The sequence below is a fragment of the Sturnira hondurensis genome, unplaced genomic scaffold (genome assembly GCF_014824575.4).
Source record: "Sturnira hondurensis isolate 20B ecotype Veracruz unplaced genomic scaffold, ASM1482457v3 Scaffold0000780, whole genome shotgun sequence".
NCBI lineage: Eukaryota > Metazoa > Chordata > Mammalia > Chiroptera > Phyllostomidae > Sturnira > Sturnira hondurensis.
The window spans coordinates 18,234,313-18,257,124 of record NW_028073411.1 but is presented as its reverse complement, the minus strand read 5'-3'; the positions used below and the strand labels follow the sequence as shown (position 1 = coordinate 18,257,124).

Below are 22,812 nucleotides of genomic sequence, written 5' to 3'. Positions count from 1 at the left end.
CGGAGAAGTTTCCAGATGAACAGAGAAGCTGATGGAGACGCGACCCAGGCCCTGGAGGTGGGCCTGGGGCCGAGATGAAGGGCAGAGCCAGCAGCTCCCAGCTGCAGGGGGAGAGAGAGATCTCCATAAGACAAACACACCATAAACAACTGAGTGGAAAAGCTGATATTACTAAAACTTCAGTTTATCCCCAATCTTGTTTTCTACATAATTCAAGAAACCAATGCATTTAAAAAATTACTAGCTCATGTTTCAGGGAACACAATGCATAAAAACGTGATTTTGTGACATCGACCGCAGAGGGGCGGGCAGAGCTGCGAAGGAGCAGAGCTTCTGTGTGTTACAAGAGTCAGGCTGCCGTACATTCGACTTAGAGGGTGGTAGCGTTACGATGCCATCCCTATGGTAACCACAAAGAAAAGGGCTGTGGAATACACACAAAAGGAAACGAGGAAGGACTTTCAACGCCGAGAAGACAGGGATGCGGGAACGGGAAACAAAAGCGCTGTGGAGCTCCCAGAAAACACGCAGCACAATGGCGGACCCAAGGTCCTCCTTAGCAGCAACTACTTAGACCTAAATGGAGCCAAGTCTTCAAGACAGAGGTTGGCAGAGTGAGTGAAAACACAAGATCCCCCCACGTGCTGTCTGTGAGAGACTCCCTTTGAATCCCAAAACACATACTGGTTACCAGTGAAAAAAAGAAAAAAAATACTGTGTGCACAGAGGGACCGTCACAGAGCAGGGGTGGCCACATGAACACCAGACAAAACAGGCTTTCTGTCCGAAGTGGGGTTCCAAGGACAAAGGATGACATTTTATACCTGACACAGCACATTGATACAACAGTTATGAACAGGCACACCCCGAGTGACAGGACATCAAACACATGAAGAAACCCTAACAGAACTGCGGGAAAACACAGACAGTTCCGCAGCGGCTGGAGCCCTGAACACCGGGGTCCCAGGGATGAACAGAAAAACGCCGTTGGCAGCGATGAAAAACGCTGTGGGAGTTTTGACGGGGGCTGTGTTAAATCTGTGGGTCAATTTGGGGATCACTAGTCCACCGAGTGCTCCAAACCACGAATATGGCATAAAGGGGCTTCTCTGATCCCTGTCATCAGTGTTTTGTAGTTCTCGGCACACAGGTTTATACCTAAGATTTTGGGACGCTGTTCTAAGAGCATTGTTTACTTCAGTAACTGGTTTACTGGCAACATGTAGACATACAACTGATTTTTGTATATTGACTTTACATCTTGGTACCTTGGTAATCTCATTATTATTCCTGGGAAGCTTCATCATCATTTCCACAAATAAAATCTAGAAAAGGTTTCAATTTACTTTCCCCATATCCACGAAAGGAGTCACTATAGCCCTAAGAAATGTATTTCTTCAGTAACAAGACTTGGAAACTGAAATTGCTTCTTGGTCCGTGGGCTGCAGGATGGGTTAGCAGGTGTCAAAGTAACCTTCGCCTCCCTCAGAGCTCTCGGGTGACCAGGCACACTGTCAACGCGCAGCAGTATTTTGAAGGGTCTTTTCTGTCTGAGCAGTAGGTCTCAACCGTGGGCTCCAAACACCCAGTAAACCGTGTAAACCGGGTGTGTCCAATCTGCAGCCAGTGCGTCGCACGCAGTCCAGGATGGCAGTGAATGCAGCCAACACAAAATCGTAAATTTACTTAAAACAGTAGGAGATTCGCCCTGGCTGGTGTAGCTCAGTGGGTTGAGCACGGGCCTGTGAACCAAAGGATCGCAGTTTGATTTCCAGTCAGGGCACATGCCTGGGTTGCGGGCCAGTTCCCAGCAGGGGACTCACGAGAGGCAACCATACATTGATATTTCTCTCCTTCCCTTCCCCTGTAAAAATAAATAAATGTTAAAAAAACATTATGAGATTCTTTTTGTGATTACGTGTCACAGTGTATCTAACATGTGGCCCAGAGACGCCCCAAGGGTGGACACCCTGGTACGTGCTGGGTTCCGGCTCTGTTGTTGCACTTACAGAGTCCAGGCAGAACAGATTTGGGACAATTCCTAAGTCCCTAGGGTCTTCACAGTGAATGGGCACTGGCTTCACCTTAAAGCCACCAGCCGCATCGGCCCCTGTAGAGCCAGACTGTTCCTGAAGCTCCGGAGCCAGGCCCTGACGTCTGCTCTCTAGCCATGAGCGTCCTGGACGGTGTCCTCCCCCAGTGGACAGCTGGCTCATTCCCACTGAAAATCTGCTGTTCGGTGCAGTCGCCTTCACCGACTGTCCCCGCTGATCTTCTGGAGAACTTGCTGCAGCGCCTGCATCGGCTCTGCTGCTTTACCAGGGGCTCGTTGAGGTTGGCTGGATCTGTCCGGACCCCTAAAACCGTCCCAGGTGTTCACTGGAGTAGCACTTGCAGTTTCCTTCAAGAATGCTCCCTTTGCCTTCACGCTTACTTGTTTTGTCCAAGAAGCCTAGCTTTCGGCCTGTGTCGGTCTTCGACATGCTTTCCTCACCAAGCTGATCACTTCCAGCTTTGGACGTAAAGTGAGGCTTCTGGGCTCCTCCTTTCACCTGAACACTTAGAGGCCACTGTAGGCTTATTCACTGGTCCGATTTCAATATTGTCGTGGTTTAGGGAAAAGGGGGGGTCTGAGGAAAGGGAGAAAGACGTTGGAACGGCCAATTAGTGAAACAATCAGAACACGCACTTATGCCCTGGCTGGTGTAGTTCAGTGGACTGAGTGCCAGCCTGCAATCCAAAAGGTTGCCGGTTCAATTCCCAGTCAGGGCACATACCTGGGTTTCAGGCCAGGTCCCCCGTAAGGGGCACACAAGAGGCAACCGCACATTGATGATTCTCTCCTTTTCTTTCTCTCTCCCTTCCCCTCTGTCTAAAAATAAAATAAATAAAATCTAAAAAAAAAGAACACACATTTATTGATTAAAGTCTCTGTCTTATGTGGATTGGTTACTGGCACCCCAAAACAATGACAACAGTAACATCAAAGATCCCTGGTCACAAGTCACCAAGGCCAAGGTCTTGGTGAAAAAATTTGAAATGCTGTGAGAATGATTAAAATGTGGCACAAGAACGTGAAGCAAGTAAATGCCATTGGAAAGTTGATACCGACAGACTCACTCGACAGGATCGCCACAACCTTGCCTTTGTGCCGGAGCGCAGTATCTGCGAAACACCATGAAGCCAGGAGCAGTAACACAAGCTGTGCCTGCACTTGGGCATGGAGGTGACCCGGGAGTTGAGAGACTCGTGCAGTCAACGCCACAAACCATCACTGAGAGCAAAGTAAAAGGACATGGAAGCGGAGCCCATCCTCACATTACGGACTCAAGACTTGGTGTTGATTTCACTGCAGAGGTCTACACAACCAGCTCCACCCTCTCACACCCCAGACTTCTGTTTCCCAGAAGCAGAAAACCCTCGTTGAGGGTTTTGCTTTTTAAAGAGTCTAAGAAGCCCATCGACCCCTGTCATCAAACTAGGGAGCAATGCCCTTGCAAGAACCTAGCAAGCGCAGGTCACTACAGCCCCGTTAAGCCCAGCACACACGCGGGCGGGACAGCGACCACAGGAAGCACGCCTTTGAGACTGTTCCCGCCGGGTCACCCTGCCGGCCTCCGAGAGAGGAGGCACAGGTCGCCTGGGTCTGGGAAGGAAAGGGGAGTCGCTCCAGAGCAGCCACAGGGTGGGCGACTTGTTAGGAAGGAGAGTGCCCGCAACACAAAGGGTCTCCGGGACCACGTACCCCGAGGAGCGCTGAGGTCCTCTCTAAGTCTCCCCTGTTCACCCGAATGCTGTGGCTTTCCATCACTGCAAACACCGGGCGGAGAAAAACCACATCAGTGCCTCCTCCTGTGAGAGACGGTGGGCGGGGGCAGGCCACACGGCCTCACGAGGCAAAGGGGCCCTCAGGCCCAGGGTCTGAGCCCTGCAAGGGTGGCAGTGGGCGTGGCCACATGAACCAGCCAGGTGCACTCTGTCAAGGGAGCTGGGTGAGGCTTTGCCCTCCCCCACCCAGCAGGACCTGAGGAGGGGGGCGCCCAGGGGCCAGGGTGGGGAGAGCCTGGCCACAGTCCCCCAGGGTTGCAGGTTGACATCTGCTGATGCACAGTGTCCAGGCAGGCTCCGCCCGCGTGCTCCACTCTCCTGAGTCAGGGAGCAGGAGGGCAACGGTCCCTTGGCCAGGACGCCCGGGTCTGGGCAGTACAAAAGGGACCCCACAGGAGAGAAGTGTCAGAACCCGCTGGCCCCTCTACACCAAGACGCGATTTGGTCCAGCGCCTCTCGCTACTGAAAGGGAAAGCCAAGGGCTCGCTCCCCCTCCAGGGCTCCTGCGAGACGCTGCCTGCCCCTGAACACTCGGACTCGCCGTCCTTCCCAGCAGTGTAGAGCTCTCCTGAAAGACACCGTACGTCACCTTCGTGGTAGCTTACCTGCCAAAATCGGTATCAGAGGAAGCTCCAAAGTACAAAACAGTTGCCATAAACCGTAAACCTGTTTCATAGGAAGAAATACCAATGTTACTTCTAAATGATTATTTTTACCTGCACGTTGCTGAACAGCCTCCTAATTTCGGTGAGCTGAATTCAGACAACTCCTCTACTGGGCAGGGCTGGTTCGCCCCCAGCAGCCATGCCTCCCCAGCCCCTCGTGTCCATCCAGTGTCCCAGGGTATTAACATTCCCGGGACCTAGGGGAGGTATTCAGAAATGGGAAAGCGTGCCCCCCCTGATTTTCTCTACTCTTTCCAGTTTGTGTGATACACATGTTCGTGTACTTTCAGGCTTCCACTTTAATTTCAGAACGGGCTAACTGGACTCCTAAAAACGTGGTTAGCATTGTCACTGATCCCGCACCAACTGCACAGACGAAGGTGGGACAAGTGGGCCCTTCCCGCTGGGCCACGCCCTCCCCAAGGGAGGGACGCCCCTCCGACGGTCAGACCACCGCCTGTGCTCTTCCTCAGAGTCCCCGTCTCCTCCACTCCTGCCTGCTGCCCTCTAAAGGGGCCTCGGCCTCATCTGTTCCTCCCCACGGCCCTCACGTCCTTGGCCTGCCCCTGCCGCCCTGCCCTCCGCCCTGCTGACGCCCTCCACCCCGTCGCCTGGGCTCCCTCTCTGCTCTCGGGCACTAGGAGGAGAGAGAAGAGGGGCTCTTCTCCCCACCTGCCCACAGTGCGCCGTGGGCTGCACACCTCGGCCTGAAGCCACAGCTCCAGGCCCGACTCCCGTCCAGCAGCCCCTGTGGGGCCGACTGCTCTCCCAGGCCCCAGTAGCAGCCAGCCCTTCAAGCCCAGGGATGGGGAAACTCCCAGTCAGTGCCTGTGCCTGGAGGCTTCCCCAGCCCGGACTGGCCCCTGGGCTCACACACAGTCCCTTCCTTCATCTCTTCTGGATCAAGTGCCCTCTGCTTCGCAATGAGCGTGAGTGGCGCTGTGTCCACGTCACCAGTAACTGAAAAGCACTCTCAGCTTTCACGTTAACTGTAGCGGAAGAAGTGTTCCTACTGAATCGGAGGCTTTTAAAAACGTTACAACGGTTAGCCCATAGAAAACACTTCGAAAACTTCAGGCCTTATCATCTGGACTCCCCCCTTTAAGAGTGACATTGGTTAACCTGGCCCCAGCACTCCCAGCTTGCTTCCCGCACATCTGGGACACCGGGGGACGCCTCCTGTGAGTGTGGGTGCAGGTAACACACAGCTGGCCGGCCAGTGGGGGAGAGCGCCTGCTCCGAGAAGGGGTGGGATGCCTTGCCTTCAGCTGCGAACAGAGATCCATCGTAAGCCTGTAGAGAATCCTCAGGTTTGCGCATGTGTTCTGATGCTTTAAAAAATCAAAAGAATTTAAAATTAGGCACACTGGGCAGCCATGGTCATCACAGCGACATGACTCACAGCAGTGCCCGCCAGCTGGGTCACGCGCGTCTCTCCACGGCAGACAGCACCCACCTGCGGCATCACCTGTCACTTCCGGGAGACGAGCTGCTGTTGGGCAAACCCAAGTGACCCAGTGCCTGACCCTTTCTCCCCAGCCCTCTGTTCTGCTCATTCTCCCAACAATGAGCCACCAAGAGGCCAGGTGCCCAGAGGGTGAGGATTACCTGGCGGCAGAGACAGGAGGATGGGGACCTGGCCTCTGGGCCCCACAGCTCCGTCCTCCACGAGGAGCAGAGGGGCCAGGCCACCATACCCGCCGTCCACTCCCACCTGGACAACGAGCAGGGGCCGCCGCAGCCCCCACCCTGGCCCGTTTCTCACTCCCCGCCTGGAGCTACAGAGTCTGCCAAGTGAAAGCCCAGGCCCTGGGCGGCCCAGACTCAGGACTCAGCAGGACCTGGGGCGGGGCTGGCTGCACACCCGCACGCCCGGGTTTCCCTGGCAGCCCTGGGCCCCGCTGCCCGAGGAACCGCTGGGCGGGGCCCTGTGAGTGCATTCGCTTCCGCTTCCACGCCACACTGCCGCCTGCGAGAGGCTCCCCAGGACAGAATCGAGGCCCCTGGTGGCCCAGCCCCCCGCACCTCCTCCTCCTCACGCGGGGCCTTGCGGCTGCCCACAGGAGCCACCCCGACTGTCTCCATGCTGCCTCTCCGCCCAGAGTCCCCTCCCCTTTCCTGCCCTCTCCGCAGCCCTCAGAGCAGCACTAGGCGGCAGGCTTCCCCTCCCACCACGTGCAGCGCAGGCCTCCACGCAGACTCGTGACTGGACAATGAGACACACGGGGCGCTCCCGTGAGGCTGGGGTGGGCGAGGCCTCGGGGAGAGCTCCCAGGTGGACCCGGAGGGGCGGGCCTGCGGGGGCAGCTGAGTGAACAAGCCCCCAGCACTGGTCAGGGAGCAGTCAGGCCAGGTGCTCTGCCCCCACCGCCACCCCCGCGCACTCACAGGTTGCCCTGGGAAGCACCTAGACATCAGGGCAGAGAGCCAGACACGGGCCTCGGACAAGACGCGTTATGCCGACACCCCGCACCTGCACTCTCACCTGTAACCGGGACTGCTGAGACTGAGGTGGGGGACTCCTCTCGGCACTAAGACCTCGGCTTCCGTCTGGGGACAGCTTGGAATCTGGGTAGGTCTGCCCCTCCCGGGGGGCAAAGGGTGACAAAAGGGACACAGGGTAAGCAGGTCGTGGTTCACTGCTGCCTCGGGTCCCTGGGCTCCTGCTCTCTGGGGCCTCAGAGCCTGGTTCTGCTCTTCCTGGGAGTCTGTGAACTACCTCATACCCCTCTGGCAAACCTCCTTTTTAAATGAAGGGACTGTGGGATTCTCTATTTCGACCCCAAGCCCCCATGAGACACAGCTGGTGTGTGGGATGAAGGGCAAGCACAGGCATCCCCAGCTCAGGGTGGCAGGCATGGCAGGCTCACAACGCCCCCTGCGTGCCCCCCAGGCTGCCACCCATAACATCACCGCCTGCCGCCCCCAGCACGACCTATTAGTCATGCTTCTGACCTGCCGCTGTGAGCTCCCACCAAGGAGGCCTGAAGCGACAGGCCCCACGGTGACCCTGAGGCTCCCGCTGGGGTGCCTGGGGGTCTCCCTCTCGCTGGGCTCAGGGCGCGGCTCCCGAGCTGCGAGCACCCTCACTTGTGCGGAAGGCGGCTGTGCACCGGACAGGGGCCGTCCCAGGCCCTCTGCCCAGCCGCCACAGCACCAGCACCCAGGACTGATGGACAGGCAGCCTCTGCTCGTGGAGCAGGTGACTCCGACACCAGGGTCTGTGTAGAAGACGGGCCGAGAGGGGGCTTTCCCAGGAACAGCTGCCCGGGGGACAGGACCCGCCCATCCTGCCTCCCCTCCTCTACCTGACAGGGGTGACCAACTGCAGCCCACAGGCCGCATGCGGCCCAGGAATGCAGCCCAACCCAAATTCGTAAATTTACTTAAAACTTTTTGGCTCATCAGTTTTCATTATTGCTTGTGTGTTTTTTTTAAGATTTTATTTATTTTTAGAGAGAGGGGAATTGAAAGAGAAAAAGAGGGAGAGAAACACTGATGTGTGGTTGCCTTTCTTACGTCCTGTACTGGGGACCTGGGCCGCAACCCAGGCTTGTGTTCTGACTGGGAATTGAACCAGCGACCCTTTGCTTTGCAGGCCGGAGCTCAATCCGCCGCGCCCCACCAGCCAGGACTACTGTTTGTGTGTTTAATGTGTGGCCCAGAGACGCCCAAAGGTGGGGCACCCCTGGAAAGTGTCAGGGCAAAGAGCACCGCGCTGAGCGAGGGAAAACGAACACCAGCGACCCCCTCTCCACGGCTGCGCTGTCTCGGAAGCTTCCGGAGAAAAGCTAGGGCTGCACTAAGGTCGATAAAATCTTATCTTAAAACGACTCACCACCGTGGTTTCTGAGGAGTCCCCGTGTGCACTGCTCACTTTAACTGTGAGGGAGTTTTCCAAGTATTTTGCCACCAAATCTTCAAAGGACAGCGCAGCATCACGAGGATCGATGAGCCAGGCGGCCACGCTCGCATCCAGCCCCACAAAGCCAGCCACTGCGGGGAGAGCACCTCAGGTCACCCTCAGATCACGAGGCCTCGTGCTTTTCTCCGCTTTACAAGGTTCTCGAGGTTCAAATTCACGACCCTAGCATCACCGTCCGCTCAAATACAGGGCTAAGCACCAAGAGATTTTCTCTCGATACGAAGGAATTTATAAACTTCGATAAGCAGCCTCCAAAAACCCAGGCCCCAGAAGGCCAATCTCCGTGAGAACTGATCCCCCAAACCCTCAAAGGGGTAGAGACTCCCAACCAACTTGGAATTTGAACCTCTCAAAATGTTAAACGAAATCCCAGTCAGAATTCTCAGCCACACTCTCCGCCTCCTCTCTCCTTCTCTCGGGTTCCCAAGCCCCTTGCTGCCCCAGGTGCCTCCGTCCCTTCCTCCCCTCCCCCTCTTCCCACTTCTCAGTCCATATGACAACTCTGCCCAAGTCCTCCCCTCCTCCAGCGAGCGGCCTTCCCGGGCCACCCTGACCCCACGCAGGACCTCAGGGTGTTCGGGAACCCAAGTGTCATGTTCCAAAGCTGCCGATCACAAAGCGTGGGGTTTGCGGGGGGGGCAGGTGGGTGTTTGAGAACAAGGTGCTGGACACACTGGGCATGCGCCCTGCCTGCGGGAGGACATCCTGTGAGACGGCCAGATGCGTGAAAAGAGCCAGAGGGGACCAGGCTGGGAGGCTGGGAGGTTTTCTCACCTGAAAACTGGGTGGAAGAGGACTGGGTGTATGTGTGAGACACATGGGAAGGTGCTTTTTGCAAAATAAGAACACTTGCTAAATAGGGACATTTTTGTCCCAGAGTATTTTAGACACAGCGGGGGTGTTATAAGAGGCTGGGGAGCTCGCGCGTTAAGAAGTAAATCTGAGCCCCGACGGACCGCCTTTCCAGTCCCTGTAATACCGGTGCCGTACAAAAACGAGGGGTCTGCCTCCCAACAGCCTGCAGCCTCGGACCACGCCGCCTTGCACGCGCCGCCGTCTGGCAGCCCCGCGTTGTGCGGGGAGAAGAGATCTGCTTTCCCCGGGGCAGCCAGCGCCACGAGGTGTCTGTTTGCTGTCTGGGAGTCGCACGCTGGCACAGCGGGAGCTCTGGAGGAGGGGGTGGCAGGTGCTGGCTGCCTGCCACCCAGGCCAGCAGTGCGTGACGTGACATAGCATTGGCTGGTGACACCAACTGACCCAGCAGGGCTCTCTCCTTCCATTTGCCCCTTCAAAGCTCTGCTGTTCCAAAACTAAGGAGTCTTATCGAGGCGTAGTTTTGAAAACCCTTGAGGGACGCCTGGCCGTCCCGGAACGGTGCGGGGCTGGTCCCCATGCCTCCTGGAACCCATGTGCTGAGGCTGGCCAGGGCAAACACCACACGGCGGGGCAGGCGGTGGTGGAAAGCCAGCAGTGGAAACAGGAATGACAACAGATTTTGAATGAGGTAAGAAAAATCAAGAAAATAATAAAATCTATAAAAAATAAGTAAATCAAAATTAGAAATACTTAGAAATCAGGTGACGTGGAAAAAGAAAAACTGAAGAATTCAGGAAAGAGAAATAAAACAAATTTTCATAAATAAAAATATTTCAGAAATAAAAACTGGCAATACATAAAAGCAGATAAGTGTAACAAATAATGCCTTAAGTAAAAAAGAAAATAGAGGAGAGGAATATATTTTAAAATAAAAGAAATGGAGAGATTAAAAACAGATTCTAGGTAAGTACTAGATACGAAAGGCAAGCATTCACATGTGACATAGGAGTTCAAACACCACCAAAAAGGCAAACAACCAACATGATGTGGCTCCTGACAGAAGGACACACTGCCACGTAGGGTCAGCACTGGAGGCAGGGTCAGGGTCAAGGTCAGAGTCATACAGCAGCCTTGCCCTCCCGCAATCTGACCCAGCCTCTGCATCCAGCTGCCCATCTACAAGAAAGAGAGGAGCAGAAAGAGCGCGTTAACTGCTGAGAAGGGTGTGGCTGCCGAGTCCTGCCGTGGAAACCCCGCGGGACCGACAGGCTGGCCCCGCGACCCCGACAAAGTGCCTGCGAGGACGTAGAAGTAGAACCGAGGGAGACACACACAGACCAGAAGGGACTTAATTACATACCACACCCATCCCAGGTGTGGCTCTCAATTCAAACAAAATGTAAAAACAAAGACAGACAAACAAAAACATTTAAAGACAACTGGGAAGTACTGTACAAACACTGACTGGATAGCTAATAATATTAAAAAATTGTTGCTAATTGTAGGGGGGAGATAACAATGATGGTACTATCTTAAAAATGAAATCCGAGGCCCTGGCTGGTGTGACTCAGTGGATTGAGTGCTGGCCTGTGAACCAAAGGGTCACAGGTTTGAATTCCAGTCAGGGCACACACCTGGGTTGCAGGCCAGTTCCCCAGTAGGGGGTGCACTAGAGGCAACCATGCATTGATGTGTCTCTTCCTCTCTCTCTTCCTCCTTCCCCTCTCTAAAATAAATAAATACAAACAAAATCATTGTATCTAGTCGTATGATTGAAATGTTACAGGATGTTTACAGATTCATCATAGGGTGCTTGGGATCTGCTGTGAACAACCAGGGGTGTGGAAATGCGGAGACGACTGGACACAGTGGCAGTCGCTGTCATCAGGTGACGGTGCCCCACTGTCCTCCAGCACCCCTGACACCAGGTGGGTGGGCCTCCACGCCTCACTTCTCCAGTTCTCTGCGGGCACCAGCCGGGGGTCCAACAACTCGGTTCCGTTCTGACGCCAAGTACCCAGAGCTGCTGCGGACCCGCAGCTCCAGGGCTCAGCCCCACGCGTCTGTTCCCACGCCAGGTGCTTGTCCCAAGTCCTGGGCTTCTTGCACGTCCAAATGACCAGCCGTCACTCACCGTGCTTCCAACTGCCATCATCACCCAAAACCCGCAGCACTGTCCTCACAAAGTCCTTAGCGTTGTAACAGATGACCGGACAGTCACATTTCAGTGTTTGGAACAGCAAGTTCCTGGAAGAGGAAAAGAAATCCACTGATTTAGACGAGAACTGACAACTTCTGACCTTGGTAAAATGTTAGTACTACTACGCTAGCAGCTGCCACTTACCCAGTGCTCTGTGGCAGACCATCTCCTTCTAAGGCTTTACATCCATTAACCCCAAAACCCCGTGAGGTAGGTAGTGCTCATTCTGTTTTACAGATGATGAAACTGAGACACAGAGGGGCGAAGTAATGAGCCCAAGGCCATGCAGCAGTTCAGACAAAGCCCCATTACCTACAGAGACCCGAATTCCTGAGCACGGCATACACACTCTAGACTCCTCCCAGCCGCCCAACAGGACTCTCCAGCCTCACACCCAGCACACCCCCAAACCCTCTCCCCTCTGATCAGAGTTCTCTCCCCCATCAGCAGACTCTGCCGCACCCCACCCCCACTCCAGAGCCAGCCGTTCTCGGGAGGGTCTGCCCCGACTCCCCAGGCAGGAGGCTGCCCACACAGCTGCTACAGCAGTGACCACACCTCACGGCCACAGCACGAGCTCCCAAACAGGGCTGCCAACAGTGCACGTGTGCCAATGCTTTCTGGTATCGCTGGACAGATGGCACGCTGCACGCTTCACAGGGACTGTCGCCCGGAAAGCTCATCACAGTCCATTAGGTGGGCACAAGACCCATTGGACAGGTATGGAAACTGAGGCCCAGAGAGGAAAAACCACTTTCCCAGCACTACACAACCGGTGAGCACAAGCTGAGGTCCGAGTCCCAGCCTCGCTGTGCCCAGGCCCGCACTCCGAACTCCTTCCCACCACCTGCGTGTGAACCCTAATAAGGGCCTGCGGACGGGCTGAGGAAGGGGAACCGGGGAGCCCCATTAGCTCCGCACACAGTGTCAACGCTCGGTTACGTTTTGCTGGGCTCACTCTGCAGGCTTTTTGCATTTTCTTTGAATTCCACCTTGGTTTCTCCTGAAGAGGGAGGGCAGGACGGTGGGGTGGGCCAGGTGCCGACTGCACAGCTTCAGTGGGGCTCCGTGGGGCGCGGGAGGGGTGAGGGGAGGGGTGTGTGGGAGGAGTGAGGGGAGCGGGCTGGAAGCTCCTGAGCAGCAGAGCTGGGGCTCCAGGGCTGCTTCGCTCTGCTGCTGCCTCTACACTCTGGCAACTCGGACGTCCCTGGAAAGTCATCTGCCGACTACAGTAGCCACTGACGACGGAGGCATCTCTCTGGCTTCTAGCTTGATGAGACAAACAACTAAAAGACCATCTTGTAAGACAAAGTGGCTAAAACCCAGTGTGTTCTGTAAGTCAGTCGTATAGTTTGGTTATGACACGTTGGCAAAACAAAAAAGCAGCTCGAAAAAAAAAAAAGCAGCTCGAATGTGAAAAGGCTAGATCTGAGTTTAAAACATGGAGGCTGGACTTGAAATTGCAAGACTGATCTATGACTACCTCTCTGAGTCTCAGTTTCCTCATCTATAAAATGGAATTAATGAGACCTAATGCATGCAGTTAATGTTAACATGAAGAGAGACCATGTCTGTGGAAACACCTTGCACAGGTGTTAATACATGTTATTAAATACATTTTGTGCAAAAAGTTATTTATTTAAATTCATGTTGAATTTCAAGATGTTATAATGGCATTGGGATTATTACTTCCAGTTGTATAGTACTTGAGGCAATGCATTCATATAATTGTCCTGGAACTTACAACAATTAACCCTCAATACTCGTTCACTGAATAACAACATGGATTAAATATTTACTAAGCAATGCTCTGTGGCGCTGTTCTCGGCTTTGTTCTTGGTGTTGTGTTTGTGGAAACACAAAGATGAACAAAACATAAAATCCCTGCCTTCAGAAAGCTCGAGGGGTAGCTACACAGTAAGTGAAAACAGACAGGTCCCCTGGATGGTGCAGCCCAGTGGACTGGGCGTCGTCCTATGAGCCGAAAGGCCGCTGGTTCGATTCCCAGTCAGGGCACGTGCCTGGGTTACAGGCTGGGTCCCCAGTTGGAGGCATGTAAGAGGCAACCGATTGATGTTTCTCTCCCTCACTTTCTCCCTCCCTTCCCTTCTCTCTAAAAATGAATAAAAAGAATCATCTTTTTACAAAGAAAGCAAACACACCAGATGCACAGAACAGTGTTGGTGGCATTACAGAGAGCTACAAGGCAGGGAGCTCAGGAGCGTGTGCAGAGCTGGGGGTGGGGCCCGATTCACACCCGGCAGCCAGGGGAGACCTTGTGTCTGGGCGACGCCTGAGTAACAGCTTGAAGGACAAAGTGGAGCGTGAGGAGGCCCACGCCACCACCTAGGGCACTGTTCTTGTGGGAAAAGTTGAACCTGAATAATCTGCCTCCAGACCTGAAGTCCGGCTTACGGAGCATCTGGAGGAAAGGAGAACACGTGTAGGGGCCCCACAGTGAAGACACAGAGAAGTACAGAACACAGGCCTTCTGTGTGGTGGCTGGGGTCAGACGGCACTCTCACCGGAAGAGGACAGACGCGTATGGCCCAACCCAGCACGTGTGGGCCTTGTTGGTCCTGACCCCAATGCATTGAGTGAAGAAGGATATTTCTGAAACAATCGGGTAACTTTATTTTTTTATAAAGATTTTATTTATTTATCTTTAGAGGGGAAGGGAAGGAGAGAGGAGAGAAATACCAGTGTATGGTTGCCTCTTGTGCGCCCCCTGCTGGGAACTGGCCCACAACCCAGGCATGTGCCCTGACTGGGAATCGAACCGCGATCGTGTGGTTCGCAGGCCCGCGCTCAATCCACTGAGCTACACCAGCCAGGGCACAATCGGGTAACTTTAAATTTGGACTGGGTATTAAATTTAAGTCTGGGAATGACACAGTGGCTGTGTGTAAAAAAAAAAAGCCCGTGTGTTTAGAGGAGCACCCTGAGACGTGTGACACAAACAACACATCTGGGACTTCCCTTAGTCCCAGCCGCACAACCCTCCCTTCTGTTCGGATGACTGGTCTGGGTCAGCAGCACATCACACCACTCTGTCTCTGCGCTTTCTTAACTGGCTTGTTTTGCTTAAAAAGCATAAAGGAATGAGTGAGGGAATGGTGTAGCTACCTGGGAGAAGACGGCAGGAGAGGAAAGAGCCCCTAGAAGTCATGGGCACAGGCTCTCCACGTTTGGAAACAACACTGAGTCCGGGGCACGGGGACAGCAGGGACAGGAGATGTGGTCCGAGACGGTGGAGGGGCAGGGACGCAGCCATACAAAGCTCTGTGGGAAGTCTGGCTTCTCTTCAGCACAGGAGACGGGAGCTGTCGGAGGACCATGAGCCGGGGGCGATGTGACCTGGCCTATGTCTGAGCAGGACCTGAGTGCTGAGACTGCAGGGGCAGGTGCAGGCCAGGCCAGCCTGGACGCTCAGGTCAGGAGATACAGGGTTGCCTTGAATGGCAGCAGCAGACGTCAGGGGGGTCAGAGTCCATGGCTATATTCTGAAGGTACAGCCAGTAAGATTCACTGAGTTTGGCGGTAGTATATGGAAAAAGACAGGCATTCAAGACAATACCCAGACTTTTGGCCCGAGCCCATGGTGGGCTGATGCTGCCATGAACTAGAATGACAAGGCGGCAGGAGGCAGGCTCCAGGGAACACAGGAGGTCGGTTCTGCACGCGTTAAGGCTGAAATGACTATTAGATGTCCAAGTGGAGTGTCGGCTATTCAATCCAGAACTTGGAAAAGGCCGTCGGAGCACAGGGCTGTCTTCAGCAGCACAGATCTGTTCTTCCAAAGGTTGTATAAAATGAAGGATATAGGTTTCTTGGGAGCAGAGTGCTGTATTTGTCATTGTCCCATTCTCACCAAAAATTATTGTGCCCAAGTGCCTGGCATTAAGTTTTTGACTGCCAAGTCAGACATTCCCAAAGCCACCCCCTTGCACAGACGTGCTGTGCTGCCAGCCAATGACACGCTGCCAGCGAAGCTGCCTGGGAGGCCTGGCCACCCCACCGTGGAGGCCCCTCGCCCAGGGAGCCCAGGTACTGGAGCAGCCCGACTTTCCCTCCCCAGGCCCTGACTCCCGGTCTCAGGCTTTAAATTAGCCAATAAAGGGCGGATCCTTCGGTCTCGCTCTCCCACACACAGCAGCCTCTCTGGGTGGCCTTATGGCATGCTGTGCATCCCCCAGAAGCTGTGAGTACTAGGTACTGTTTCTCAAAGACCCCTGGGGGTGCTCGCCGCAGCGTGTTCTGTGATCACAGCAAGCACCACAGGAGCTGGTCCAGCTGCACAGTGGCCTCTGTGGGGGAACACGTCTGTGAGGCTCCCTCCAGGTAACAGGCTGCGGCCACAGACACTCCCAGCAGAGAGCAGCACGGTCCACAGGCTGGGACCCCACCCAGGGCCCAGGGAGACGGTGCTGGAGGAAGGGACAGGCCCAGGGCCACCTACTCGCCCTGAGCCTCCTTGGACTCCTCATGGGGCAGCTAACTAAGCCCGCACTCCAAGGGCCAGGCACACAGGAAATGTGTGCCCCCGGCCAGGGTGGAAGCCCCAGACGGCTGACACCACCAGCAAAGAAACAGTGAGGGGCACAGGCTCCACCCCACAAGAGGGCCTCTCACGATGGAGCAAGGCGGGGAGACGGAGGCACTCTGCCAGGGCTAAAATTCTGAGGTACCCCTTCAGAAGGCAGGTCCAAGCAAGACCTGTCTCACCTACTGTCACCGAACTAGCTCAGTGGCACTGAGGACAGTATACTGTGTGAAGGCAGTGAGAACCCCACTTTCCAACGCTGTCACGGAGTGACCCAGTGTGATGAGGAAAACCAATGGGCCTCTGGCGTGACGTGGGGCCTCAGGCTCAAGGAGGGTGCTCTTCCCACCAGATCTTGCTGAGATGTTGACACAAACCCTGGAGCAGGTCCCGACCAACACTCTCTGGGGGTGAGGGCACGGGGGTCTAGAGGCTCCTGTCATTTAGATCCACTTCTTTATCACATGCCCACATGGGACGTCTAAAAGTTCAAATAAAATTGAAGCTTGAGAAACTTTAAATTGGGATAAATCAGGCATGTCAGTAGCTTTTAAGGTACTGAGTAAAAACATCTTACCTGGCAAACTGACTGTGAGCCTCTGGCTCTCGGCCCCAAACAGAAGAGTGCTCTGTTTCTATGTAGATGTACCAGTCCCTGGGCGAGAAGCCTTCCTCCAGAACCTGGCCAGAGGCCGGGGCACCCGGAAGACCACGGCCTCCTTCTTCATGGCTCTGCAGTAACATGGCAACCCCTTTAACAGAGGGAGCCAGAGCCTGTGAACACACAGTGAAACAAAGTTTCAGTGATAAACACAGTGGTTTACTTGAGAAAGGTCTGTGGTGGTTCATAGTTAAGATTGCCCTAGCTGGTGTAGCTCAGTGGATTGAGCACGGGCCTGTGGAACAAAGGGTTGCCGGTTCGATTCCCAGTCAGGACACATGCCTGGGTTGTGGGCCAGGTCTTCAGTGGGGGACACATGAGAGGCAACCACACATTGATGTTTCTCTCCCACTCTTTCTCCTTCCCTTCCTCTCTCTCTAAAAATAAATAAATAAAATGTTTTTTTAAAAAAAGAAGAGAGAAAGGGTCTAAAATTCCACATGTAAGTGAAGAGCTCTCTAATCACCATCAAGGCCAAAAACCAAACCAGGGACCTTACTCTCCAAATCTGTTCTCCCGTCCAACATCATAACAGAGGTCTTAGCCAGTGTGATGCAACAGGAAAAAAAATAAAATAAAAGGCGAGTCAGTCAGAAAGGAAGAATCACACTGTCTGTTTACAGATGACACAGATGTCTGCAGAGAAAACCCAAAGGAATCTACAAAAAATCAGCAAGGCTGCAAGACACAAGATTAAAACCCGGAACCTACCTGCATTCCTATACACTAGCAATAAACATGTAAAAGTAAACATGTTTAAAAAAAGTAAATGACCACTGTTAATAACTACTTTAAAAAACGAAAGACTTGGAAGTTGACAAAATATGTACAGGATGTGTATGCTGAAAACTACAAAAAGCTGGTGAAAGAAACCAGAGAAGACCTAGATACCAGCTGAGAGGCGTACCATGCTCAAGGACAGCAGAGAAAGAGCAAGAAGCTAGAAGGGGTCACATTACTTAGAAACACAGCAAGTTAGAACACAAATGGAGTAACGCCTTGTAGTTACTGAAAGAAAAGAAGCATCATAATTTTTTATCCAGCAAAAATATCTTTTAAAAAACCAAGTAGAAAGCAAGAATTGTGCACAACACTGAAAGCTACAATACCCTGTTAAAAGAAACGGACATTTTAAGTGGATGAAAGGGTAACCCCGTTCATGGGTCAGAAGACTCAATCCTGTTAAGACAGCACACCTCCCAAAGTTCATCCATAGATTCAACACCTTTTGTATGAAAAACCACCTTGGATGTTTGCAGAAATGGACAAATTGATCGTAAACTTTATATGGAAAGGCAAAGGAGCCAGAACAGCCTACACAATCTTGAAAAAGATGAAGTAGGAAGACTCATACTTCCTGATTCCAAAACCTACTACAAAGCTGAAGTAATCAGGAGAGTGTGGTACTGGCATAAGGATAATGCAATTGGATCAATGAAAAGGCCTGAAAGTCCATAAATAAACCCTTACACTTATAGTCAGTTGATTTTCAGTAAAAGCATCCAAAAAATTCAATGGGGAAAAAAGAGTCTTTTCAACCACCAGTGTCTGGAAAACTAGACACCCACATGTGAAAGGGAGGATTTATGCCTGTCTCACACCACACACAGACATTAACTCAAAACAGCCCTGGCTGGCGTGGCTCGGTGGGCTGAGCATGGCCTGCGAACCAAAGGGCTGCCTCTTCGACTCCCAGTCAGGACACAGGCCTGGGATGCAGGCCAGGTGCCCAGTGGGGAGCACGTGAGGGACAACCACACACGGATGTTTCTCTCTTTCTCTTTCTTTCTCCCGTCCCCTCTCTCTAATGATAGGTAAATAAAATCTTTTAAAAAATGGGTCATGGATTTAAACCTAAGACCTAAAACTACAAACTCTGGAGAAGACAGGAATAAATAATCACGAGCTGGGCTGGCAGAGCACTCTTATGTACAGCAACAAAAGTGTGGGCAATAAAACTTAAACACTTGACAGAGCTCATTAAATTTTAAAACTTTGTGCTTCAAAAGACACTCAAGAAACTGAAAAAAGGGGGCGGCGGGGTGGGAACAAATAATAAAAAAGAAACTGAACAGAGCAGCCACAGAGCTGGAGGATTGCAGAGCACGGGCCTGACATGGATTCAGACAGCAGACTCTTATCTGACACATAAAGAACCCTTATGCATCCCAAATAGAACATGAATAACCCAACTTAAAAACAATCGAAAGATCTGAACACACACTTTACCAAAGAAGATATACGAACGACTAATCAGTACACAAGAAGATGCTCAATGCCATCATTCATTAGGGAAATCCAATTGAAAGCCACAGTGAATACATCACACCTGCTCAAATCGCGGAAACAAAAAAGACGGCGAGAACGGGCAAGGAGGTGGGGACTCTGGAGCTCTTCCGCACTGCTGGTGGGATGCACAATGGCACAGCCACTCTGGGAAAGATGTGGGCACTTTCTTAAAAAACATGGTAAACTGTGCATTACCAAAATCTTACCTTTGTGGGAGAAGGGAAGGCTTAAAACCTTATTTCTAGCTCTCCTATTAAAACCAGATGCTAAGAAAATGGGTTTCTTTTATGGTGCCAGAAAAACAAGACAAACAAAACCACACTGGTTACTCACCTGGTCAGCTCTTAGCTGGGTTGAACCATCCTTATACATCAGAGTTACCACCACGGCTACTGCCTGTTTGAGCATTTCAATCAGCTGGCGTTTCTCCAAATCATCCAAACACCTGGTATCGCAAAAATGGTTTCCGAACGCTCCAGAGTCCCCAGAATTTAGGGGGGCTTCCACCTTGTCAGCGTCTTCCAATGCCTCACGTGTAGTGGTTTTCTCTGGCGAGTCACTACATGTAATACGTTTTCTTTTAATATTCACGCTTTCTTTATTTTCATTGTTTATATATTCTTTAAGGAAATATTTTCTTTTATGTTCCATTTCCTGCAGAATGGAAGCCTCTTGGTTATGCGGAGGAATCAGACAACGGGCAGGAGCCAGTGAGCTGAGGTTCTGCTTTTGGTCCATGGGCAGCAGATCTGTGAGTCTGCTCGTGGAGGGCCGAGGAGAGAGTCTGATGGGAGCTCCCGATGTCTGGCTTGTGAAAGAACTATGACGCTATAGAAAACCAGACAATATTTCATGGGCATATGGACTGATAAGACAGAGGTTTAAAACCAAACTAATTTCTGGTGAGTCATCTAAAATAAAGCAGAACACAGCTTCGTACTATTTAGACCCAGCTTCCTAATGAAGTTATTACACAGTGACTTCGAGAGCAGTTGCCTTTGGGACCCAGGCAGCAGCGACTATGAAACTCCTGGGCTGGGCTAGGCGGGAGTTCCAAGTGTGCAGCCACAGCCTACGCTGGATCTGCAAGTACAGGGGGAGATGCGGTCGACAGGAGTCTGGTGCAGATGTGCAGAAGGTCAAGGTTACTAACATACCACTTCCAAGGCCATTTAGAGAGAAGATGAAAGCACTGCAACTATTTGATATGTTAATCTACCTACTAAGTGTTTGGGGTTTTTTTCTGTATCCAAAATGTGTTTATCGGGATGGCTCCCCATACATCTTGATTCGGGTGCTTTGAGTGCAGCCTCCTACTGAAGGAGCGCCCCTGTCAGCCTCGTGGCGCCCCCTGTGGGCTGACAGAGGACACTGGCGCAGCAGCACACGAGACCACCGTCTGTGCAGGGCTGCAGACTGTGGGGATTTTATAGCATCCTGGGCCCTTCGCATCCGTGAGGCAGGAACTGGGGCTCTGCACCAGGCGCTGCTTCTTGTGCTTCCTCTTCAGTCTGGAGAGGGATGAAGGAGGTCCTTAGCGACAGACATGTTGTCGTGGGGTGGTTGCCACTGCCAGACAGGCTAAAACTTTTTAAAAATATGGCTCAGCAGGAATCCGCTTTCTGTCCCAGTCTAGCAGTATGCATAATTCACTCACAGAATCACAGACTAAGGGGAGGATCATGTCTGTCCATTTCATGATAGAATTCACTCACCATAAAATGTTATCTTTAATATTTATTTTTTGGATTTTATGATTCAAGTGTATTGGGTTTTTTAAAAGATTTTATTTATTTATTTTTAGACAGATGGAAAGGGAAGGAGAGAGGGAGGGAAACGTCAATGTGTGGTTGTCTCTGGCACACCCCCAACTGGGGACCTGGCCTGCAACCTAGGTGAGGTTGTGCGCTGACTGGGAACCGAACCAGGGACCTTTCAGTTTGCTGTATGCTGCCCAAACCAGTGAGATGCACCCGTCAGGGCCACTAATGATGTTCTGAACTCTATCCTAATAGTACTTTTAAATAATTCTTAAAGAAAATGTTATAACACATGATCATAGGGTCACAGAAAATTTTAATTTATACTCATTTTATCACAGAGAAATACTATGTGGTTTTCAAGAAAAGATTTTCAAGCATAAAACTCTATCACATTAAAAATTCTGTGGACAGGGCCCTGGCTGGTATAGTTCAGTGGATTGAGTGCGGACCTGCGAACCACACGATCGCGTTTCGATTCCCAGTCAGGGCACATGCCTGGGTTGCAGGCCAGTTCCCAGCAGGGGACCCATGAGAGGCAACCATACATTGATATTTCTCTCCCTCTCTCCTTCCCTTCCCTTCTAAAAATAAATAAATAAAATCTCAAAAAAAATTTAAAATATATTTTTAAAAAATTCTGTGGACATGTATGAAAGAAAAGGAGTTCGTGGAGAAGAGGGAAGCATGAGAATTTGGATTGTTGGAGAATGTCTGGCTGAAGCACTTTTCAAAGGGATGGTCATGGACACCAAGCCACCAGAGCACAGTGTGTTCAGATTTCAGTCGCTATACTCTAGATGACGACATAACCGTCTTCTTCGATGTCTACATGTCTCAGTGCTTCTGCTAATTTTCGGCACATTGGCAAAACATTCCCCTTCGAGGACTTTTCTCATACAGGGGGAAAAAAGTCTCTCATGATGAGAACAGGTGAATGGGGACGGTGGGGCATGGGGATCATGACGTTTTTGGCCAAAAACTGCTGAACACGCAGTGCAGTGTGCACAGGTGTGCTCGTAAATCACCAATCATGAAATGGGCAAATGCACCGAAAGTCTTCAAAAAACATTTCTGAAGCTGAATGCAGCCTCTCACAACAATGCCAGCTGGTACACTGATTCAGATGGGCTCCCAGAACACTCATCCAGCAGGAGAAGGCTGTATCACCAGGGGGCCACCCTCCAGAGGACAATTCCAGTTTTCTTGGCGGTCCCCCTCATATAAGGCCTTTGGTGATGTGACCTCATGTTTCTCTCCTCAAGCAGCTTGATCCATTGTGAATTTTATAGCCTTTCTTTTATGAACATCTCTTCATGTCCACTGCCCCAAAGTTCCAAGCTCTCTTCTCTCAGCCCCCAAACTCCACTCTCCAAAGGGTAACCATCTCCTAATTATCCTTTAGGACCCCAACTCAGGTATAATTTCATATTAAAAGAGAGACATCCCAGACTCTTCTCCCTCCCACCCAGAAGAGGTGAATGGAAGCCTCACAGGGCCTGGGTGAGATGTCTCTCCTGCAGTTCCCAGAGCCCTTGGTCTGCCTTCCATCACGGCATGCAGCTCGCCGCATGCTAGAGACCCTCTGTACTTCGTCTTCCTCTCCCCCCCCATGAATTCAACCAATAGCCTTGAAAGAAGAGTAACGCCCCCTGCTTTTAACACGGTATCCCCAGGGCCTGGCATACCACACACACTTAATGAGTCCTTGCTGAACACAGGCAGGCTGTCGGTTTAGGATTTCCACACCTGCAAGCACTTACCTTTTCCCCCAGTGCTTGAGCTGTCCCATCACGAAGCGGTCCTGAATGCCTAACACTGGGTTTGTTCACCACTTCTGCGGCTTTTAAAACACAAAAGGAGGAACCTGAGACACTAATGAAACACATATCTAAGTCATACAATTAGTAAACGTTGAAAATGGCCTCTACAATTGTGCTATTTAGCCATTATTTACTTATTTAAAACAACATAATTCATAACGGAGATGCCTAGTGCCACTGTAACAAACACTCACGCAAAGTATCCTCAAATTAACTGAAGGCAGATCTGTGTAATCATGAAATGTTCACTAAAGATTACTACCTGGTATTTATATTTGAAAACTTGATTCTGAAAACTCTTG

At 51.9% G+C, this 22,812-nt stretch overlaps 1 protein-coding gene across 1 annotated transcript in view; it reads right to left on the bottom strand.

Moving 5' to 3' along the window:
• Positions 1–22,812, bottom strand: part of POLN (DNA polymerase nu) — a 103,249-nt gene that overhangs the window by 60,594 nt on the left and 19,843 nt on the right. The window contains exons 3-10 of the mRNA XM_037046936.1: positions 22,451–22,530; positions 19,261–19,755; positions 16,555–16,751; positions 11,369–11,481; positions 8,332–8,489; positions 5,756–5,824; positions 4,434–4,494; positions 3,746–3,810 (exon numbers count right to left, since the gene is read on the bottom strand). Of these exons, the coding sequence (XP_036902831.1) occupies positions 3,746–3,810; positions 4,434–4,494; positions 5,756–5,824; positions 8,332–8,489; positions 11,369–11,481; positions 16,555–16,751; positions 19,261–19,755; positions 22,451–22,530 (1,238 nt within the window). The remainder of the gene's footprint in view (positions 1–3,745; positions 3,811–4,433; positions 4,495–5,755; positions 5,825–8,331; positions 8,490–11,368; positions 11,482–16,554; positions 16,752–19,260; positions 19,756–22,450; positions 22,531–22,812) is intronic.